Source organism: Prionailurus bengalensis, chromosome B1 (assembly GCF_016509475.1).
Source record: "Prionailurus bengalensis isolate Pbe53 chromosome B1, Fcat_Pben_1.1_paternal_pri, whole genome shotgun sequence".
Classification (NCBI taxonomy): domain Eukaryota; kingdom Metazoa; phylum Chordata; class Mammalia; order Carnivora; family Felidae; genus Prionailurus; species Prionailurus bengalensis.
In genome coordinates, this window is record NC_057344.1 from 188,267,297 (window position 1) to 188,292,010 (window position 24,714).

A 24,714-nucleotide genomic window follows, 5' to 3' on the forward strand; every position below is an offset into this window, starting at 1 on the left:
TCTTTCTCTAATTATTCAGAATGCATTTCAGGGTCATCAGAGAAGCATAAATTATCAATGCTTGATGACTGATCAGGAAGTCACAGTTTTTTGAAAATCCTGGTTAATAGATGCTGGGTAACAAAGAATTCACTGCAACAGTTATCATTTGGGGGATTTATGTGCTAGGCATTTTGCTAGGATATGAAGTATGCCATTAATCCTCACCAAAAATAAAATTTCACAAAGGATGAACTGATATTCAGAGTCCAGAATAACTTGTCCAAGGCCACACAACACAAACGGGTGTCAGAGCCGGGCTTTGAATGCAGAACTATCTGTCTTTAAAGAATATGTTCGTTCACTACATCAAGCAAATCCTTGTTGTGTAAAACTATTCATAGAATGTGCTGTCTGTACAAAACTTACACACAATGGGTCATGCTGTTTATTCTTCCAGGAATGCTGAAGGATTTTTCTTACCCAGTCTTGAGATTCCTATCATGTATTCATGAGGGCAGGAAACTGTGGCCATGAAATATTTTTGAAGTTTCTTTTTAAATGAATGGCCAACTGCTCCTTCATAGGATCCACAACATAGACTGAACATCTTTGGAAGAAACATGTTTTAAGACACTAAACCAGTGTGGCCTCAAGCACAAAACAAAATGATTTACCAATAAAGGTGTATACACTTAATATATACACCCATATACTCAAATTTTATACAGCGATTTAATTTTTGTGCTATTTTGCTTATTTTTTTAATGTTCATTTATTTATTTTGAGAGAGAGAGTGCGTGAGCAGGAGAACAGCCAAGAGAGAAGGAGGAAGAGAGAGAGAAAGAATCTCAAGCAGGCTCTGCACTGTCAGCACAGAGCCCGATGCAGGGCTCGAACTCACAAACGGTGAGATCATGACCTGTGCCGAAATGAAGCACTGGACACTTCACCGACTAAGCCACCCAGACACCCCTTATTTTGCTTATTTTTAACTATAAAACATATTAGACTTGAAATTACTCATGAAATAATGTGGCTCTTTAAAATTATTTGACTTTGGGCTGGGTTTAAATCCATTAAAGAAATGAGTTCTACCTGTTAAGGGAGGAAAAAAGTTATTTCATCAACAGATATGATACATCCTTCTTCCCATTATCTATGTTTAGTCCCAAACTCATTCATGTTTTCACTTGAAACATTTGTGGCTTCCTGTTCACCTTCCCTCACCAGCGCCAATTAAAATTCTTCAAGGTTCAAATGGCTTTTCTTCCTCCACCCATAATGGTTTCACTTATCTCTAAAGCAGGCAGTGATTCCTATAATGGAATTTCACAAACAAGGGGGGGGGCATGTGGCTGAACTTTAGAATGGTACAAAATAATCTCAGGCCATGATACTGTTTCATTAGCTAATCTCACTCACACACAGGAGACTTTGCTGTTGCTGAGATGACCCTATTCAAGGAGACAAGCCTCCCTCCCTCTCCTCTGCACATAGTGTTTCCAGATAAGCCCTAAGAATTTCTGTCTATTCCAAAATGAACTATTTTCATCTCCAGCAGCAAGCTGATATTTTCATTGTATTAAAGAAAAAGCTACCTTAACGGTAACTTGGGGTAAAAGGAACCCTGACTGTGCTCAAACGCTCCAATCAGAGAAAGAGACTTCCAGATATGAAGCTTCTCCACAGAAATATGGTGGGAAGGTAATTCTGAAAAGGCTGCAACTTGATTCCTCTTTCTAACTCAGGGTCTTGCCCAGACACAAAAGTGTCACACTCAAGTCAAATCTAAGGAAAGTGAAAATCACTGCACTTCGTAACTGAATTAAACTTCATTTAAGGTGGAGCTTGGAAAACGTACTCAACTGGCTTAAAACTTGATCGATTAGGTGGGGCTTGCCATGATCATATTTTGAAAGGTGATTCTACTACTCATGATTGTAACTTCCGTGGACTTGTTCAGCTGGGGATTTTACTCTTAGTCTTTGGACTGTTCGTTCGTTCTATTTCCTCCCTGAGATTCTATGTTCTCCACAGTAATTCTGTTAAACTTGAATCTGAGGTGACCCTTCTGACTCTGAACTCCAAGGGATTACTTTCTCAGGGGAAGAAAAGTGAGGCTCATTTTTGATATGAGTGAATAGAAGAGGAAACACCCAGATTGAAGGTCAAGAAAATGTTACCTGGAACCTGAGTCAATATCAATAGGAACAGTTCATTGAAAATCAAAGTGTTATTTTATGCCCAGCTAAGAAAGGTGTTCACATTGCAAATTAAGTAGCTGAATGAGAAGAATGACGAAAGCTTAAAAAAAAGATATCAATTATAATTCCTTAGACTTTATTTTATAACCTAAGAAATTATCAAGAGTTCTAATAAAATATGATCCTTGACATACCTGCCTAGAAAGGATATTTATAGGGTCGCAAAATTCTTAAACTGGAAGGATCCCAAAAGAACAGCTAGTTCAATACTTTTTCTTTTTTTTTTAATTAAAAAAAAATGTTTATTGTTTCTGAGAAAGAGACAGAGCATGAGCAGGGTAGGGGCAGAGAGAGAGGGAGACACAGAATCCGAAGCGGGCTCCAGGCTCTGAGCTGTCAGCACAGAGCCCGACGTGGGGCTCAAACTCACGAACCATGAGATCATGACCTGAGCTGAGGTTGGAGGCTTAACCAACTGTGCCTCCCAGGCACCCCAACACTTTTCTTTTTCTAATGAAGAAATTGAAGCACAGAGGGGTTAAGTGTATTTAAATATGTTAAAAACTGTCAACATATATTTCAATTATTGTCACAGCAAAACCAAGTTTAATATCAGAAGAGTATAAATAAATAACACCTATGCATATACCAAAGCATGGAAACTATTTTCATAACAGCAAAAACAACCTACTATCTCTTTAAAAGAGCAAACTGGTGGCATAAATCTAGTATTTTCTTAAAATTTGCAGGAATAATTCAGTTTTCCTGCTAATCTAGACTCAATTTCCTAATCAACCATTATGCTTTTACTGACCAGCTACTGAATGCTAAGTATGTAACTCAAAACTCCAAAATTTAATTCTGGTAAGAATTTTGACATTAAAAAATGGTAAATAATATCTTTGTACACACTGTTCCTGCCTATGAGTGCTTGTACCTTTTAATAACTTTCATTTCTTCTGAAGATGGTTTTCTTCCTTACTTCCAAGGATTATAATGGTATTGTCTTTAAGAATCAAAGTGTCTCTCAACTCCCATGTATTCAACTGTCTTATTCAACAAGTGCTTAATTGAAAGAAGGGCTGTGGTTGTGTAAGGAGCCCATGAACCAGTTATGGCACCAATTTTTAATGTTTTTGTTCATAATATTGCTGATTTTCTTCTACACAGCTATTTTTCTACTTGCTATTGAAAAAATAATATAGGATGTAGTTAACCAGTTATTCACCCAACCTGGGAAAGCGGGCAGAAACAATATTTATCGTACTATACAGCAATTGACCATTATACCATGTCAAAGTTATAAGTAGGTAAGATAAGACCACTGAGAGGAAGGCTATAAAACCGGTGAGCTTAGCACTGCTTAAGGTATAATTACCAACACTGCAAATCCAGACACTCATTTCTTTAGTGCACCCAGAGTCAGTCCCCACTGAAGACCTTCATCTACATAACATAATGTCCATGTATTAATTTATGATGGGGACTATTTTTTTTCCAAGCACTGGGAAACTCATGTAAAGTTTCCTGAGTAGCAAGGGCTAATACCTGGCCATCCGCTTCTCCCTACTCTTTTCATGAGCCCACAGGTGTCCAATAGAATCTGTATTAACACCATTATCCAGGCAACCCCTGCCAATCCCACTAAGATAAATTTTACAAGCCTTGTTCCACAGCAGTGCCTTTTCATTCTCTAGATAACTAAGCGGCCAGGTAGTAATCAAGTTATTTTGGAGATCAGGAAATAAGAGCTAATATAAGCAGCTGCTTGAGGACCACTTCACCATGGCCCAGTGGAAAACTTGAGGAGTTCACCTTCTCTCAATTCCAAAAGCTCTCTCATCAACTGAATATTCTAGCATCGCTCTCTCCTGAAACAGGTTTTAAAAAAAATCATTACCTCTTCAAACCCATGTTTTAATTTCTTTTGGATAATAAAAGGAAAGTAGAAATAGAATTGCTTTATCATATGGTAGCTCTATTCGTAATTTTTGGAGGTACCTCCATACTGTTTTCCGTAATAGCTGAACCAACTTATGTTCCTGTTAACAGTGTACAAGAGTTCCCTTATTTCCACATCTTTGCCAACACTTATCTCTTGTCTTCTTGATGATAGCCAAGAGATATATGCACTCTTATGTTTATTGCAGCATTATTCACAATAACCAAAGATATGGACACAATCTAAGTGCCCACCAACAGATGAATGCATAAAGAGGTTGTGGTGTGTGTGTGTGTGTGTGTGTGAGTGTGCATACACAATGAAATATTATTCTGCCATGAGAAAAAGGCAAAACTTGCCATCTGCGACAACAGGGATGGAACCTGAGGGCCGTATGCTAAGTGAAACCAATCAGAGAAAGATAACTACTCATAAAAAACCAATGGAATGATGGGGGGGAGGGGGCGGTGAGGGAATTGGGGATAAGTTGTTTAAAGGTACAAACTGGAAACTAATAATGAATAAATTCTGGAGAGCTAATAAGGCATATCATAGTGATTGTGGTTAACTATATTGTATTATAAACTTCAAAGCTGCTAAGAAACTAGATCTTAATTGTCCCCACCACAAAAAAAGAAATAATAATTATGTAACATAATAGCTAACACTATGGTGGTTATCTTATTGCAAAATTTAAATATATCCAATTAGTGTGTTGTACACTTTAAACTTACAAAATGTTATATGTCAAATATATTTCATTTAAAAATCATTATCGGGGCGCCTGGGTGGCGCAGTCGGTTAAGCGTCCGACTTCAGCCAGGTCACGATCTCGCGGTCCGTGAGTTCGAGCCCCGCGTCGGGCTCTGGGCTGATGGCTCAGAGCCTGGAGCCTGTTTCCGATTGTGTGTCTCCCTCTCTCTCTGCCCCTCGCCCGTTCATGCTCTGTCTCTCTCTGTCCCAAAAATAAATAAACGTTTAAAAAATAAATAAATAAAAAATAAAAATCATTATCAAATCCTTCCTCTTTTTTTCTCACCTTTTTCAAGATTCCATTGAGTCTACTCTTCATATTAGAAAAACTGATTTTCTCCAGGTAGATTTTTCTTCAATTATTTTACAGGTCTCCTTTATAGCCATAAAAATAAAACTGGGCTTCTGTTTGCTGCTACCTTGCACAAAAACTAGTGGACAGGTTGACATAAAAAAATGGAGAGGGTAAGTTTGAAATCATCTTAAATGTTTTTTTTTAAGTCTTTATAGAAGTCTTAAAATTCACCTGGCCTTAAGTAGTGGGGATACTTAAGTAATCATACCCCCAGAGCAGTTAGAACTGAATTAAAAAGGAGTGCAGGGGCGCCTGGGTAGCTCAGTCAATTAAGCGTCTGACTTTAGCTCAGGTCAAGATCTTACAGCTAGTGAGTTCGAACCACGTGTGGGGCTCTGTGCTGACACCTTGGAGCCTGAAGCCTGCTTCGGATTCTGTTTCTCCATCTCTCTCTGTCTCTCCCCTGTTCGTGTTCTGTCTCTCTTTCTCTCTCCAGGGGAAAAAAAAAGGAGCACAAAGGAATATCCATCTGTAGGGGCACAGCATACGTACAGAATGCAACTGAAGGGGACGGTGAAGAAGAACTTTGCACATTCTTTGCACGAGGGCAGATTCTCTGATGTGTGATTGAGCTGCTTCTCACATGGGCGACTCCAAGAAACCTACTGCCATGGAGCAGATGTACCAGGTTCTATGTTTCTACGAGAGCGTGTGTGCCACATGGTGTAGATCTCTAATCCTATCAACATGTGCGGCACCCAGATAAGCCTGGCGAAGTAGTGTAACAACCACCTATGTGTGTGTGTGTGCGTGTAAGTGTGGGTGACTGTGAGCATCACCAAGCTCTACACCAGTCCTGCGGTCACAGCACACGTTCTCGAAAACCCCTAAACTAATCACACCATCACAGCAGTTGAGAAACGTGCAGGAAAATAAAACTGCAGAACCTGGGAATTGCAGATGAAAGCAAGTGGATAAGGAACACCAATCCCGTTTCTTTGCAATGGAGAATACTGAGGTCCAGATTATGGATTTGGGGCCAGAGTGACAGATGTCCTTAAAAGTAAGGTAAATATATCAATATGAGAAAATATCTAATATTTTAAGGTATTGAAAGCATACAGAGACAGAAATCATCTCATTTTATTGCACAGCTGACTTTGGGTTGGCAGAATAGTAATTAGCATCAGTCCCATTTAACAGGTGAGAAAGATGACATTTAGAGTCCTGCTGACACTCAGAGCTGAGCTGCAGGCACACCACAAGAACACAGGACTTAGTCTGTCTTTACTCTCCAAGACCCGCACAGACTTTTTACTCTCTTATGCTTTCTGTGGAGAATAGAAGGCAAAGGTAAGTGTGCCACTACAGAGAAGTAGGGGAGAAGGTAGCAGGGAAAGGTCATTTGGTATGTCTCTGTTTCAGGTAAACTCTGGCTGTCTGAGTTTGTATGTGGTCTGAGTATGAAGGCTGATGGAACACAAACGTACTGGAAATTGTTTTCTTCGTAACTTTTCATATTCCACAAGTCTGCACCCTAGCATACGCTAACAATTCTTGTGCACAGCCTTCAACCCCTGTTCTTTCTTCTCTATTCTGACCTTGACTAGCTGTCATCCAGTTCAGCCAGGAGCAACGGTACCAAGCGAATCTGATATCCGACCACACATGTTTCCAAAATTGTGAGCTCTCTGTGAGCGACAGGAGGAACTGCTTCATCGGGACTAATTGCCAAAGGTTTACTTTGAGAAGCAATAAAGCAGTAGATAGGGAGTGGAAATCTATATGCAGGTACTTGGGTTTCTATTCTGAGCTTGCAATGGATTTTTAATTGGTTAGTTTTGCTAAAAGGTCAATGTATTAACCTTTGAGATCTTTCCTTAATTCTTAAGATTTCTTAAATGCACATTTAGAAACACACAGGTGCTTAACACATTTTGTCCAGTTAAACGGGCCTCTGTGATCTGAAATTGACATAGGCAGGTGGCTGCCAGATCTGCACTACTTCAGGAAATGGATGTATTTCTCCTTTACTGGCTCTCCGTGGGAAGGAGAGGAGGAGAGGGGAGGGAGTATGCTGACAGACAACAGCGGGGTGACTCTGTGCTCAGCATCTTGTCTTGGTGGTATACCCAAGCTGCAAGATTTATAACCTTCTTGTTACAATGCATCAGCTTCAACACTTTCAGTGAAGTCTTCAATAACTTCGATGACATCTTGCTGAGGGGTTTTGTCATTAAAAGCCTAAAGCTGGTCATTAACAAACCTTCTCTGCAATCATCTACTGCTGTGCTAACTCAGGCATGGATCCGACTGGAAAGTTGGGCTGGCTCAGAAACTTTCCAGAAGTCTGCTTTTTTTTTTTCCTCTCTATGGGGTATATTTCTTTAGGGAAAGAAAATACAGTTCTCAATTATTTAATCATTTATTTCTCATTACCCATTGGCTAACTCTTCTCTGACAGACAAAACCAAATTCAACCAAGTATACAACACCTACTACATGACAGAAATGGCTGTCAGGGCTGAAGATATAACCACGAAAAAGACACGGCTCCAGTCTCAGGGAGTTCACGGCCCCCTTCAAAAATTAGCCATCATTTACAGAATCCTTTGTAATGGGCCAGACTCTGTATTTAGGCTTTAAAGGCACTACCCTGTTCATTTTGCAGATGTGCTTATTAGCCCCGTTTTAAAGATTAGATAGCTGAGGTGTTGTCTGCTTATGAATTTTCCCCGAATTATTGATTGAGCATGTGAGTGGCAGAACCAGGCTTCGAACCCATGTCCTGCCTGAGTCCCAACAAGTTCATGGGCTCCAAACAACAGGATCTGGGCCAAGAAGAAGGCAAAGGCCATGGCATTCCAGGCTGAGGGAAAGATCACGGGCCACACAAGAGGCAGACAGGCACATGCTGGGCACATGCTCAGGCACGTGATGAACAGGCAGAACACAGACTCAAATCCCCTTTCAGGAGAACTGAGGTCACGGCTGGAGTATTACTTACTGGGGCCAACCTCCCCTGCTTCACACTCTCCCTCACCTCAGTGGCTTTCAGATTATTGAGGCATCCATTTGTGTGTTTACACAGGAACTTAAACTCGCCTGCTCCGGAACAGCAAGGACTGGTGTACGTTTTACAAATATAACTGACATTCATATGATGTGAGAAAAGCTTAACTCCTTGAAGATGACTGCTTTCCAAACTTACACAAACATCAAGCAACCCAGTTGCTTGATGGTCGTTTCTGCTGCCAATGATTTAAGTTTTTCCCTAATCTGGCAACCTCTCTGATGGAAATAATGAATAGAGGGAGGCTGTTTCTGCTTTCTACTCCACAGGAGTCAACTGTAAATAGCCAGAGGCCCAAAGCTACAAGACTGACTCAGAGGTTCCCCCCAAAAAATGACGGAGAAACCTGTAGACATGGGGGAATATTCTGCTATAACTTAATTACTTGGAGGGAAATTTGAAAAAAAGCCTTGGGATGACATTTTTAAAATAAAAAGTTAAAAAAACTTGGGGTGATAAATATATTCTTAAGAGTACATATTTCGGGGCTCCTGGGTGGCTCAGTGGGTTGAACATCTGACTTCAGCTCAGGTCATGATCTCTCAGTTCATGAGTTTGAGCCTGGGATCAGGCTCTGTGCCGACAGCTCAGGGCTTAGAGCCTGGAGCCTGCTTCAGATTCTGTGTTTCCCCCTCTCTGGCCCTCTCCCACTGGTGCTTTCTCAAAAATAAATAAACATTTTTAAAAAATTAAAAAGAGTACACATTTTTTAATAATAATAATAATTATTACCATTGATTGAGAGCCTACTGTGCACCAGCAGTTGGTGGTTGGGGGTGATTACACAATAGCTCATTAAATGGAACCTTTACAACAACCCTGGTCAAGGAAAGTGTTAATCCATTTGTATAGGTGAACAAACTGAGGATTTGGGAGGCTGAACAATTTGCCAAGGGCCCCTCACTGAATAATTTGCAGAACTGAAATGTAAGCCTAGTTATAGGTTATTGCAAGTTTTTTGTGTCTCTACTCTGTTGCTTTTATCTATATCTATGTTAATGAAAAACAATCTATTTAAAGGCATTTAAATAATGCAATGATTAAAAAAGCATTAGCTGATTTCCCTCTCTTTTTTTTTCTTGAAATGACATCCCCCGCCCCGCCCCCTGCCGCCCTTTCCCAAAAGGAAACAGAAACATTAGCTTACTTTTTACTGCTCAATTAATTGCTGTGGGATTTTACCTGAAGAGATCAGAAAGACCTCCAGGCGGATATCATTGATCCAACTATAGTGTCATTATGTGCCTGTCCGTATGTGTGATGTTAGACAGAAGGCTTTGTTTGTGGGGATCACAAAGCCATCATCCATCCGACTCTGCGGGTTCTGGCGGGCCCTCACCTGCAGCGCTTCCCACGAATGTCTTCCTTGGCCTGTTATTAGTTTTAATTGCTCACAGGGCGTTCTTACTAGTAAAGTTCTTGCCAGTCAAGATCATCAGCACCACCTCAAAGGAGTCTCAGGAAATCAATTAGTAAATTAGGCTCTAGTCCCCTGAGGAGAGGCAGGCTAGGGAGTGTCGAAGCTTTGTCCAAGGTCACAGGACCAATTGGCCCCTGCAGACGCAGCAGGAAGCACATTTATTCAAGTCCAGAGTACCAAAGTAAGGAAAAGGTTCTGTGTGGTAGGACAAGTAATCACTCTGAGTCAGAAAACCCTGGACTCACAGATCTTATCAAACACCAAAATAGTAGTAGTGGTAATAATAATGCACACATTCTGCTTGGTTCTAGGAGATATGACTTAGTAACTGTGATCTTGAGCAAATGACTTAGCCTCTTTGAATCTCACTTTTCTCATCTGTAAAATAGGAGCAATGACCTCATCTCACTGTTTTGAAAATGAAGTAATACGATGGTATCAGCGAAGGTTCTTCTTGTTCCAAGTGATGGAAACCCAGTCAGATTCAGATGAAGCAGAAAGAGCACTTAATTATAAGTAAAAGTAATGTCTCTCAAGAACATGCACGCAGCTGGGTCTGAGGAAAAACTGGAATTAGAGGCTCCATTTCTAAGTGCCACCCTGAAGCCCTCCCTATTTCTTGTCTCCACGTCCCTGCAGCCCCCCTTTATACTACTGCTTAGCGTCCATGGCAGGACATAGCCAACAGCCCACAAAGGTACATCCCCCTGCCAAGTTAGGCTAAGAGACAAGGTGACTGGCCCAAATTCTAAACCTCAGGGAAGAACTGGGATTGGCCCAGCTCATGCCATGTACCTGCATTCAGACCAATCAATTATATATTAACAAGGAGCAGGATTGTACTCTACTTATATGGCTATCCCTGGGGTAAGCCTGAAGATGAGAGGAGACGGGTATTTCATAGAAGAAAAGGGATTAATTACTAGAAAAGAGAGTTTCTCCACAGATTACATAAACGGTGTCCACTACAACAATATATAAGAAATAGCTATCACTATACTCACTCCAGAATAAATACGCTTGTCTTTTTTTTGTCGGTAAGTAGATTTCTGCATATTTGAAAGACCACATTTTTTTAAAAGCAAAAAATTATAATATGTATTAATGACAATGAATATAGATCATCTAATGTTAAAAAATCAGAAAAGAACATAATACTGTGAACAGTTAATGTTTTAAGTGTATAATATTTTTTCCATAGGTTTAAAGACACAATTGAAATTCTACAAGTAGAAAAACAGAATTTTGTTTCTAGTCCTATTCTCCTCTCTTGCCCCTGAGAAATCCAAATCTCTTCACATTTTCCACTCTCACCTTCAGTTACTTTTCTGTCTTTAAGTTGTCTTTGTTTGTGGGTCTACCAGCGAATTTTTAGTGTTAAGGATCTAACTGTATTAAAGTACTTGAAACTATTTCAAAGAGCAATGAAATGTCCTTATATGTTAGCACTAAACAGAGCACCAAGCTGAAAATGAAGAAAGCCAATTTCTATTTTTCTCTCTTTTCCCAGGAAACACAGAACAATTTTGGACAAGTCATTTGTGGTCCTTATATCATCCATAAATCTGCCTGCCGGTAACCAGCTTACTTTCCTCCTAGGATGAAGCTGGGAACATCGATGGATTAACTATGAATAGGGTCATTTACAGGGAGAAAGAGAGTGGAATCTCAGAAAACTGGACATTTCCTTTTTATTTTATCAGGAAGTGAATTCCTACCTAGAGAAAGAATCTGTTTTGCATGTAATACAAAAGAATTATTTCACTTGGATCAAACTGTAGGAATCCAATTGCCCTCTGCCAATAAATTCCAAGCCAGAGTGAGGGATTGAGTACCATATATTTTAGGTTTTGGAAAGAGACCATTTTGTGTCACTTTCCAGAATTCCTTCTGGCTGATTCCAGTATATTACTGATTAATTTGGAGAGAATAATTTTAGGACCTTTCAAATAGAATGATGAGAGAGAAGTGTACCTATCATGGTAAAAAAGGAAATTGAAAGTCTCGTTTTACATTGGATTTTGTTTCTGTGATATGATTCCTTTATAGGGAGGAGAAATTAAATTTACAAAGCAACAATGTTCCAAGTAGAAGCTGAAGTGGGGAAATTAACTGGTGTAGAAATGTGTTACCAGTTAAAGATGATTCCTTCACATTTGTTTTCAAATGTGAAAAGAATGCCATGGGGGGAAGAGCATTTGCCAGAATAATAGTATTGTCTTAAAATAAAAGTCACAGATTCTATATGACAAAAACCTGTTCCTAAATGGAGCTGTTTGGTTACAAATGAAACACACAGTGCTGGAAGACTCATTTTAGACCAAGACTCATCGAAGGCCATTCTAAAGTTTATTGCATAAATGCTTAATTTTGGTCCTTTACAAATTCCGTCAGTTCATTTCTTGGTAGTTAGGATGTTGAAATATGCACACAGGCATGCTGTAGTTGGTCAGTACTAATCTTTTTGTAATAACTAATGTTCTCTTCGAACAGACACCACCCCCTCTGTTCATATCACCTTCACCCAGGAGTCACAAAATGCTGAAGACAGTCGCTTTTACTTGATTAAATTTTGAAAGGTTGAAGCTAGGCCAAAATTCTCACCTTCCTCTTTCCTAAATACTTTTTCTCCTCTCTCTTAATTACGTGGCTTTACACTGATTTACATGAATTTCGGCTTTCAAAATCATTGGTCTTTGCTGAATGCAAATAGGCACGTGGGAAAATTATATTAAGTTTGCACAATTGATCTTTCATCATTTCAAATGGTACCTTTGAACAGTTCCTGAAAGGTCTGTCTGAAATACTCCCAGCGCTGAGTGTCATCAAGAGATGCAGGGTCACCCTGGGGAAACCCGTTCTCAGTGATGTAAATTACAGGGTTATTATACGTATCCTGGAACAAGAGAGCAGAAGTTTTATTCCAAACAGATGTAAAAAAAAAAAAAGACTCATAAAATCAGGTGCATTACCCTCTATCTTCTCTAAGCTACAACCCAAAACTAGTTTTCATCAAATTGCACTGACCCTATTAACTTAATTTTCCACGCACTGACCTTTTATGACTAACAATGGGAAAGCAAAACTGTGCAAATGTCCATGAAGACAGTCAAATGACTCTTATCGTAATGAGAAGACAGAAATATCTTTCTTCCATCAGCATCTGCTGATTGTCACTACTCCTTAACCCCTTGGTCCCACCAACAGCTACACTCTCTATCTCCCCACAGCAAGGGTCCTAAAAATCATTAACTTAAATTTTTAATTTCAGCTACCTGGACACTATCCAGCATAACGGAGGCCAAAAAAGGATCCAGTTATTTCAGCCTTTAATGTGCCTTTTGATAATCACAGTTGTGACATCAGCCTGAAAAATATTTCCAAGCAACTTCTTTGACCCCAACTGACTTTAACAAAGAATCCCAACTTTGACCTTGTTTTGAAGCCTCTTATCAGCCAGTTATCCCTCACCAACTTAAATCCTAATCTCTCTTCCCAAGCCAATATATAAGCTACTGTCTAAAATCATTCTTTTTCCAAGTTCTTATATATACACATATGTCTGTCTTTCCGTTTCCACATATTTGGGTGTACATGAAGACAAACGTGTTTTACCTTAATATATTTCAGTAGTTTACGTATTCCCCATGGCACCACATAGACCCAATCCAACCTTTTCCAAGATGGGTCTGGAAAAACTTGAAGCTCCACATCCTGAAGAAAACCCACTTCTTCTTTCTTGTTCTCCTGGTACTTCACTAAACGACTTGTATAATATTGCACAGCAAAGAAATCAGCTGTGCCTTTAATCATTCTCTTCTCTTCTTCTGTAAATTCTGGAAGCCTTGATGATGGATAGCCTTGCTTTTTACTCATGAAGGCAATCTGGGACTTGACAACTTCTGGATAATCACCGTCAATAAATATGGGTTTAGCAAAGAAATCCAAGCAGAAAGCAATGGCTCTTTTGGCAGCTTCCTGGTCGGACACTGAGTTGGTATCTGCTGGTTCCGCCCAGCCAGCAAAAATTCCTAGGGACACCATGCCCTTCTGCTCCTTTCGGAATAAAGAATCGTAGCTGTGCCAGGATCTGGCGTGAGCTTTGATCAGATTATGAGCTGCCTGATAACCTCCAGTTCCAAAGTGAGGTACACCAGGAGGAAATACACCGAGATCATACGCCATGATGGCAAGAATATTAGGCTCATTTATGGTGATCCACTGCTTGACTCGATCTCCAAATGTACTGAAGCAAAACCGGGCATATTTGTCAAAGGATTCGATGATTGCCTCTGACAACCAACCTCCTTTGTCTTCTAAGGCCTGAGGCAAGTCAAAGTGGTAGAGTGTCACTATGGGTATGACCCCATTAGTTAACAAATCATCAATGATCTTGTTGTAATAGTCTATTCCTAGGAAAGAAAAAAGAAGAACGTATGAGAAGTAAAGTTATTTTTAGAACATTGACCATAAGTAGCGATCCGGAGAGGATTGGGAATAATTTCCTAAGTAACTTTTATTCCAAATAAGGTTTGTTACTTCCTGCATATAATCCAGTAAAGGCTGGGAGGAAGAAACATGAAGAATTCCAAGGAAGAATGGCTGAGCAGAGGGTTGGGGATGTGACGGAAGATGTGGAAGATGTATGTTCTGAAAGGAATACATTTGGGCAAGTTGCTACCACATAACTTTGTGTTATTATCACATGTATTGAAATTATTCTATTTGCATGCTTGATTTCTAACCCCACTAGAATACAAGCCTCATAATAGCTGGGGTCGTATCTAAGTCACCTCTGGATCCCCCAAATCCTGGAACAATACCAGAAAGTCAGTAGATAGATGCTCAATAAATAGTTGTTGAATGAATGAATGGTTCTCAATGGTATTAAATATAAAGTAAAGGAACTGATCTAGATGACTGTCTCAGTTCTTCTCCAGATACAGCGGTCTTATCAATCTAAAAAGGAGACCCACTGAACATGAAAAAGAGGTCCCAGAATGTGGGTTACAAGGGCAGTTAGCCAGAGCCTTGGCATATTAAGGAATATGGTTGAGAACTTTGCTCTAGGATTCTGACTTAGTCCATGAGATACCTAGCCACCTCTGGCTCTCACCTAATTCTCCAGCATTGCATGTGGTGGAGGGGGGAGAGCTTTTAATATTGTGGCAGAGTTCAGAAGAATGTTATTAAGTTGGAGATGCTCTGTCTCAGAAACCAATGCCAAGAAGATGTTGCGTCCAACCTAATAAGGACTCTTAACTGGAAGAGACTTTCTTAGGACAGACTGATATTAGTGCTTCGTGTTATTTTATGTCTAAGATTGTGGAAGAAACCTAAGCTCAGAAGAGAGAAGCTGTCCTGCTTTTCTGGATAATAACTAAATTCCTATGTAGAATTGTATTGCACTCAAAGTTTGTTCAGAAGTAGGGTCCTTTTTTCTCTTTTTTTTAACTTCATATCCTCTGATTAAAAAATAATTTAGGCTTTTTAGGGTGCCTGGGTGGCTCAGTTGGTTAAACAAATGACTTCAGCTCAGGTCAGGATCTCACAGTTCATGGGTATGAGCCCCATGTCGGACTCCATGCTGACAGCTCAGAGCCTGGAGTCTGCTTTGGATTCTGTTTCTCTCTCTCTCTCTCTCTCTCTCTCTCTCTCTCTCTCAAAAATAAATAAACATTAAAAAATAATTTAGGCTTCATATACAGAAATAAACTCAAAATGGATGAAAGACCTAAATGTAAGACAGAAAGCCATCAAAATCCTTGAGGAGAAAGCAGGCAAAAACCTCTTTGACCTTAGCCGCAGCAACTTCTTACTCAACACATCTTTGGAGGCAAGGGAAACAAAAGCAAAAATGAACTACTGGGACCTCATCAAAATAAAAAGCTTGTGCACAGCGAAGGAAACAATCAGCAAAACTAAAAGGCAACTGACGGAATGAGAGAAGATATTAGCAAATGACATATCAGATAAAGGGTTAGTATCCAAAATCTATAAAGAACTTATCAAACTTGACACCCAAAAAACAAATAATCCAGTGAAGAAATGGGCAAAAGACATGAATAGACACTTCTCCAAAGAAGACATCCAGACGGCCAACCGACACATGAAAAAATGCTCAACATCACTCATCATCAGGGAAATACAAATCAAAACCACAAAGAGATACCACCTCACACCTGTCAGAATGGCTAACATTAACAACTCAGGCAACAACAGATGTTGGCAAGGATGCAGAGAAAGAGGATCTCTTTTGTATTGTTGGTGGCAATGCAAGCTGGTGCAGCCACTCTGGAGGTTCTTCAAAAAACTAAAAACAGAACTACCCTACAATCCAGCAATTGCACTACTAGGCATTTACCCAAGGGATACAGGTGTGCTACTTCAAAGGGACACATGCACCCCTATGTTTATAGCAGCACTGTCAACAATAGCCAAAGTATGGAAAGAGCCCAAATGTCCATCGATGGATGAATGGATAAATAAGATGTAGTATATATGTACAATGGAGTATTATTCGGCAATCAAAAAGAATGAAATCTTGCCATTTGCAACTACGTGGATGAAACTGGAGGGTATCATGCTAAGTGAAATTAGTCAGTCAGAGAAGGATAAATATCATATGACTTCACTCATATGAGGACTTTAAGAGACAAAACAGATGAACATAAGGGAAGGGAAACAAAAATAATATAAAAATAGGGAGGGGGACAAAACAGAAAAGACTCATAAATATGGAGAACAAGCTGAGGTTTACTGGAGGGGTTGTGGGAGGGGGGATGGGCTAAATGGGTAAGGGGCACTAAGGAATCTACTCCTGAAATCATTGTTGCACTATATGCTAACTAATTTGGGTGTAAATTTAAAAAAAATAAAATTAAAACAACTTTGTGGGCATCATAAAAAAATAATTTAGGCTTTTGAATTTGTTCTATTCAATCATTAATTTCTTCATCCCTCAAATACACATGTATAGAAAAGCTACTGTATGCTGGACTTATAAACATATGTAAGATAAATACTGTCCTTGACCTAAGGAAGCTCCAATTTTAGTAGGACTACAGATAAATTCACAAACAATCATAATGCAGTATTACTGGTAAAGATAAAGTATGGAATACTATTTAAGTATATGGTAAGGAGTACCCATTCCTAACTAAGGACATTTGAAAATCTATTTTGAAAGCAATATAACATTATGATTCCAAAAGTGAACTATGGCAACCAGCTACCTAAATTCTACCCCATTCCTTCACCTACTTCAGTGACCTTAGGCAAGTTACCTTATCTCTCTGAATTATCTTTCCCTGTCTGTAAAATGTGGATGATAATAGAAACCTACTTCAATAATTTACTGCCAAGAGTTTAATGAGTTGATAAATTGAACATCATTAGAAAGTTCTTGGCATAAGGTAAGGGGCTCAGTACAAGTTAGCCATCATTTTAATAATTATTATTGTTGTTATTGTTGTCACTAGTGACATCTAAGTTGATACTCAAATGATGAATATAAATCATTCATATAAGACAAGGAAGAATGAGTGATCCAAGAAGAGAAAAAAGGGAAACAAATATGTGAAAGAGTAAGGGAGGTGTGGAAATAAACAAAGACCACCAAATATGAACAAAGAGTTTATTTATTCGGAGCTTGCTGTAGCGAGGGAATCAGCCATCATCACTTGCATTTGACAGATACTCAAAGTCTGTCAGGAAAGAGAGGAAGCTTTATAGTGAGAAAAAGGAGGGGAAGGAGAAGACTTCAGTTACAAGCTGATTGGAGATTGTTGGCACAGGGAGGCTGGAGGTGGGCTAAATAGAAGCAGGGCATCTTAAGCAATTGGTCTGGGACACATATGTGACTTTCTCTGGCTGGTCCTAAGTTGGAAGCAGGGGGAAGGGGAACAAACATACATAACGAAAAAAAAAACAAAAAAAAAAAAACCAGAGAAGTTGGCAGATGTTGATCTAGTTCTGACTATTCTGGGCCAATTGCTACAGAGGTTGTGTTTGGCTTCCTGGGTTTCTTTTGTAGATCCGAGTTTTAGTACCATATATGGACTAGCCAGTCTTCACTTGTAAACTGTATTTTAGCCTAGTGTGGCTCTTTCTGGGAACTGTAAGTCCAGGATAATGATAATGTATAGCTGAGCAGAGAAAGCACAAGAATGGTGAGAGGTAAGCAAGCCAAATAATGCAAGATCATGTGTTGTCTGTCTGTCTGTAAGAGTGGATATTTTTAACAACAGCTCTCTTGTTTTGTAAACCAGAACATAATGTGAATCATGCATAACAACTCCATACTTGGAAGACCCTTACATATGCCATTACTCACTTGGCAGATAGGATACCTCAACCTATGCCCTAATCCATGCCCTATGTCCATGCCCTAATCCATGAAACATGTGAATAAGTTACTTTACATAGAAAAAAGAATTTGCTGATGTCATTAAGGTTAAAAATCTTGAGATGGGGAGATTTCTCTAGATGGTTCAGGTGGGCCCAATCTAACCACATGAGTCCTTAGAAGTGAAAGAGTAGAGCAGAGGAGTGGGTCGGAACGATGAACAACAGAAGAGGCCAGAGAGGTGGCAGCATAAGAAGCACTGAACCCACTATTGTCAGCTTTGAATGTGGAAGGAGGGAGTCACCTGCCAAGGAATGCAGGTTGCTTCTAGAAACGGAAAATGGCCCTCAGTTGATAATCATCAAGGAAATGAGGCCTTCAGTCCTACTACCATAAGAAACTGAAACAAGCCAAGAAACAGACTTTGGAAAGAAATGCAACCCTGTAGGCACCTTGGTTTTAGCCTACAGAGACCCATGTCAGACTTCTGACCTCCATAACTTTAAAGTAATAAATTTGTGCTTTTTAATTGAAATATACTTGATATACAATTTTATATTATTTTCAAGTGTAAAACTTATGCTATTTTTAAGCAGCTAAGCTTGTGATAATTTGTTGCAGCAGCAATAGAAAACTAATACATTCACCAAACGTTATAAAGTTTTTCTTTTCTCTCACAATGAAAGATCATTCCGCCGTCCCATCTCAGGGCCTCTGCAAGCCCACGTCCTCATTTGTAAAACACAATATCCAACGATGGTATAATGGAATCAGTTTGGAATTGATATGTGTGAAGGTTTTCATAGACAATTCCTTCCATTGGCTCTGAATATAAAAATAACATCAGTTTTCATTTATTGCATTCATACTATATGTGCCATTTCATTTAATCCTAGCCCTAAGCCCAAGAGGTGGGCTTTTTTTTTTTTTTTTTAAGTTTATTTATTTATTCTGAGAGAGAAAGAAAGCATGAGCACGGAAGGGGCAGAAGAAGGGGTGGGTAGAGGAGGAGGGGGAGGAGGAGAGACAGAGAATCCCAAGCAGGCTCCACACTATCAGTGTGGATCCCGATGTGGGGCTTGAACCCATAAACCATGAGATCATGACCTGAGCCAAAGCCAGACGTTTAATCAACTGAGCCACCCAGGTGCACCAAGAGGTAGATATTTTTTATCCTCATTAAGCATCTAAGGAAACCTCTTCTCTTCAGAGACAGCAAGTCCCAGACTTAAGTAATAATGTCATATGGCACAGCCGACATTTAAACCCAGTCTGCCTCACTACAAAGACCGAACCAGTTCTACCATGACATTCCGTTTCTCACGTTTACTGTTTCAGAACCAGAAACATGGTGACAATGCTTTACTGATCTTCACAATCACCTATTTTGGAGCTGATTCATAATATTATATCCATTTTTTTCATTTTTGGAGGAATCAATGATTTACCCTTGTAAGTATCATTAGATGTGGTACAATCATTAATGACGGCAATCAACGTAGTTCAAACAACATGATAATCTTCAGTTTAATTGAAGATTTAAAAAATTTTAAATAAGATTTTTTTTTCTCACTCATCAGCCTGACAGAGCAACAAAGCATTTCATAATTAATATTTATCCCAGAATTGAGTACTTTTGGTTTATACAGAGCACTTTTGGTTTGGTGCTGTAATGCAATTTTCCCATGGGGCAGTGAAGTGAGGTTTGTAAGAGCAGAACTCCAGAGTCAAACAGTTGAGCTGAAGAATCATGGACAAATCACTTGGCCTATGTACATCCAAGTTTCCTCATCTGTAAAAATATTATGGTATATTATAAGTGCCACCTCATGACTGTTTTGAGTATCAAATGAGACCAAATCATGAAAGGATTCTTTAGCTTTTATAAGAAATTCAGTCGTTGGACAAATGTGTATTTTTAAATGATCATCTGTTACCAATAAAGGGACCTTGAAACTTTGAGAGGCTATTTGGACTCTATTCTGCTCCTGGATATTTAGGACATAATTTTTTTAAATATATAATTTTTTTCTACTGTTTATTTTTTAGAGAGACAGAGTGCAAGTGGGGGAGGGGCAGAGAGAGAAGGAGAGAATTCAAAGCAAGATCCAGGCGCCGAGCTGTCAGCACAGAGCCCAACGAGGGGCTCGAACCCATGAACCAAACTGTGAAATCATGACCTGAGCCAAAGTCGATCGCTTAACCAACTGAGCCACCCAGGCGCCCCAGGACATAACTGATTATTTTAAGTATTTAAACTTCCATAGCCTTCTTTCATACTTAACTACCATTTTCTCTGATATAATTAAGCCCATTTCTTCTTATTTGATCTTTGGAAATATAAAGCAAATTTGAGTTAAATGTCTTTTGGATATAGGGGAAAGCAACCCACTTCAGATTAACTCAAATATAAAGGTGGCATGAGGGGCAGGTGGCTGTTTGGTGTAGGAAGCCTGGGCATTATTCGATATGACAGAGAGCTATCAGATTCCCAGTCACACAAAATTACAACTGAAACTCAAGGGAATTGAAGCTGGGAGCTGAGAACGTCTTTGCCTCTCAAGAAAGACTGGTCTCACCCATCCAGTTTCACTCAACACATGATTTCTTTATGCACCAAATTTGCTATGGTCTCAAAATGGCCATCCCATCTGCCAAAGCTATCTTATAGTCCTGGTTCCAGCACCAACCAACTCATATTCTCAACTTCTCAACTCCAAACATCTCTGAGAGGGGAAGACAACTGGGCAAGATTCTCTTTTTCCATGAGGTTATACCATATTATGTCACAGGGGAAAAAGGTCTTTCCCTTGTCCAGTCAGCTATGGCCAGGAGTGGAGCAGGTCTATGTAGAACAAAGAAATGGGGAAATTCTCTCAGAAGAGGATGTGGCTAGGACTTGCAAAGATGATGTGTCAATGCAGAAAATAACTGACCTGGAATCCCCCTAGCCAAACTATAAATATCTTAATGTAGAATTAATTTTGTTCAAGTGCCTAACATGCATCACACATGAAAACTAGGTTCATTCCCTTCTAGACTCACACCACCAATTAATTTCTTTGCTTGCCCTATGTTCTCTTATCACAGTGCCTGTATTTGCTTCCTATTGCTGCTATAAAAAATTACCATAAACTTAGTGGCTTAAACCAACACAAATTTATTATCTTACAGTTCTGGGCATCAGATACTCAAAAAGATTCTCACTGAACTAAAATCAAAATGTCAGCAAGGCTAAGTTCTTTCTGGAGGCTCTCAAGGAGAACCCATTTCTTTGCCTCTTCTGGCTTCCAGAGGCGGCCTGCATTCCTCGGCTCGTGGCCCCTCTAATATTCTCAAAGCCAACAGTATAACCATCTTCTCTCCTCTCTGACCTCTGTTTCAGTTCCTGTATTTTCTCTCTCTGACTCCGATCCTCTTGCTTCCCTCTTATAAGGCCTCATGTGATTACACTGGGACCATCCAGATAATCCAGGATAATCTCCTCATCTCAAGATTTTTAATGTAATGACAACTGTAAAGTCCCTTTAACCATGTAAGATAATATAGTCACAGTTTCTATGAATTAGGATGTGAGCATCTTTGGGGGCCATTATTCAGCCTAACATATTGCCTGATATGGAGTAGCAGATTAATAAATGTTTCTTTAGTTATTTACTTTACCATTCCTGCTAACTGTGCTCATATTTTAAATACTAAAGTGAATAAGGAATTCTGCATAGACATTCCTTTTTTTTTATTTCCAATACCTGGGTCTCCTACTAATCATCTGAAACTTACATTTGTGGCAGAAATGAAAATGAACTTGAACAGCTGAGAACTACAGAAATATGTGATTTCTTTTGCCAGCTCAATCTCTTCTTGTTAAACCTCGAAGACTTGACATTTGAAAGAGAAAGGCTGTGTAACAATTCCACTTTGTAAAATATTCTTACAGTTTGGGAACATAGGTTTTACACGTTTCCAAATGTCCTCTAATCAAGCTTTAAAATAGGAGTTAGAACACAAAAAACGGGGTGCCTTGTAAAGGATAGTGACAAGGGTTTTTCCAATTCTTTACATGCTCTTTGAGAAAATGTTTAAACAGAAAAAAACAAATGATGGCCTTTCTGAGTTAAAACAGTTCCAGTTGCTTCAACAGATCACTGCACAACAGTGAACAACCGCTTATTGAAATTCTGCCGACTGGAAGCACCTCCTGTGCCCTCTTGTTCATGGAAAAGTCTGTAATATTAATCAGCTATGACTTTACAAAAGCTGGGGGCAAACATAAAGAGCTCAGTGCTGGGGCACGTGATCCTCACATGAGATGTGCGTGAGTTATCTTCCCACATTGTGCAAGTGGCCCCAGTATCTCCAGTCTCATCACCACCCCCCTCCAGCTTTTCTGCTGCCCTGTTCCTGGATGGCTGATCTATAGTGTGCTCCATGGACTTCTGTATATATCTCATATTTGTTTTAAATAGCTTGATATGTTGACATAGTGGTACAGTAATCCTCTATCTGAAAATCTTGGAGGGAAATGTGTTCCGAATTTTTGGATTTTTAGAAAGGAAATACAGAGCAAATACCATATACTAAGTTAATACCCTCAGTGGGTCTGGATCAGTCTCACTTAATATTTCTGTGTCATAGACTCTAAGTCTAAAGTTCTCTTTTGGCCAGCAAAAGAGCAGATGCAGGATTAGAGCGGGAGATGGCTAATGTCCGGGAAAAGACAAGAGCCCCAAATAAGGGTCTTTGCTGGGTATTTATTAAGATCAGAAGGCTTACAAACGTGATGGGCATGTACAAAGAGACAAAGAAACTGTCAACATTAACTTGGGGATGTGAGGGAAAAGGGGGAATTTGAAAATATACAGTATTTGGGGTTTGGGTCAATATAAAACAAAATCTTGGCGCTGGGTAGATGGGCAGGTGGTTGATAACGGCAGACAGGAGGTGCTGTGCTTGTTTATCTTAGCTAGCCTAGGGGATGAGACAGATAGGGGAAATAACCTCAGGGTTAATAAGCCACCTTTTCTTTTGTTAACCATCTCTTCTCTGAGCTGCATCACCTGCAGCGCAGTGGTCCATAGTCCAATTCACCAGTTTACCGAACTGGGCCCTATCCTCCTGTGAAAGCAACTTTTCTGCTATAGTACTAAATTGGGGGTGCTTCCACCTGAATATCTAATCTTGTTTATTTCATATACCTATGTATTGGGTACCTTTGCGCCTGTTCCTATTTTGGGACTTTGCCCCTCCCTCTCTATTCTGGGGGCTCTGCACCCCCTCTCTATTTTGGGGTGCCTGTGCACCTCTCAATTCTTGGCACCTTTGCGCCTCCCTATTCTTGGGTGCCTTTGCACCCCCTATTTTTGAGGTGCCAATCTGGTTTACCCATACTTGAGTATGAGCATTCTATAGCTTTGTATTTCCTTATGCCTTGTTAACCCATTGGTGTAAGCCTGGGGGATTCCTAAGCATATTCCCCACATTTCTGCAATAAACTATATAAATATTCTTACCAAGTGAAATCACCTAACATTGTAAAAAAATTTTCACAAGGGTTGGACGTCCAAAATATATAAGGAACCCGTAAAACTGAGTATCAAAAAACAACCTGATTGGGGTGCCTGGGTGGTTCAGTTGGTTGAGCATCTGACTCTTGATTTCAGCTCAGGTCATGATCTCACGGTTCATGAGTTCAAGCCCCACATCAGGTTCTGCACTGACAGGAGGGAACTTGCTTGGGATTCTCTGTCTCCCTCTGCCTCTTCCTCTTTCTCTCAAAAATAAATAAATAAATATTTTAAAAAATAACCTGATTAAAAAATAGGCAGGGAACCTGAATAGATACTTTTCCAAAAAAGCCATACAGATGGCCAAAAGGCACATGAAAATAATGCTCAATGTCACTAACCATCAGGAGATGCAAATCAAAACCAGGATGAGATAACACCTTACACCTGTCAGAATGGCTAGTATCAAGAAGTAGCAAGTGCTAGTGAGAATGTGGAGAAACAGAAACCCTCACGCAGTATTAATAAGAATGTAAATTGGTGTGGCCACTATGGAAAATAGTATGGAGGTTCCTTAAAAAGTTAAAAATAGAACTACCACATGATCCAGCAATTCTACTTCTAGATATTTACCTGAAGAAAACAAAAACACTAATTTGAAAAGACATATGACCTGCTGGGTTCATTGCTGCATTACTTACAATACCCAAGATATAAAAGCAACCTAAATATCCATCGATGGGTGAATGGATAAAGATGAGGTGTCTGTGTATGTATGTCTGTGTGTCTGTGTGCGTGCGTGTGTGTGTGTGTGTGTGTGATGGAATATTACTCAACCATAAAAGGGAATGAAATCTTGCCATTTGTAGTGAAATGGATGGATCTAGAGGGTAGTATGCCTAGTGAAATTAGTCAAATTCCATATGACTTCACTTATACATGGACTCTAAAAAACAAATGAACAAACAAAACAAACCAGAATCAAACTCAGATATTGAGAACAAACTGATTGTTGCTACAGGGGAGAGAGGAGGGAGAATGAGCAAAATAGGTGAAGGGGATTAAGAGGCATAATCTTCCAAGTATAAAATAAGTAAGTCATGGAGCCATAGTGTGCAGCATAGGGAATATGGTCAATAATATCATAACAACTTTGTATGATTACACCTGGTAACCAGACTTATTGTGGTGATC

General features: G+C 39.5%; 1 protein-coding gene across 2 annotated transcripts in view; it reads right to left on the minus strand.

Annotated features, from left to right (window-relative positions):
- The window catches only part of LOC122478999 (cytosolic beta-glucosidase), a 132,091-nt gene that overhangs the window by 73,726 nt on the left and 33,651 nt on the right, over nucleotides 1–24,714 (minus strand). For both annotated transcript variants that reach the window (XM_043572873.1, XM_043572872.1), the window contains exons 3-4: nucleotides 13,285–14,081; nucleotides 12,442–12,565 (exon numbers count right to left, since the gene is read on the minus strand). In XM_043572873.1, the coding sequence (XP_043428808.1) occupies nucleotides 12,442–12,565; nucleotides 13,285–14,081 (921 nt within the window). The remainder of the gene's footprint in view (nucleotides 1–12,441; nucleotides 12,566–13,284; nucleotides 14,082–24,714) is intronic.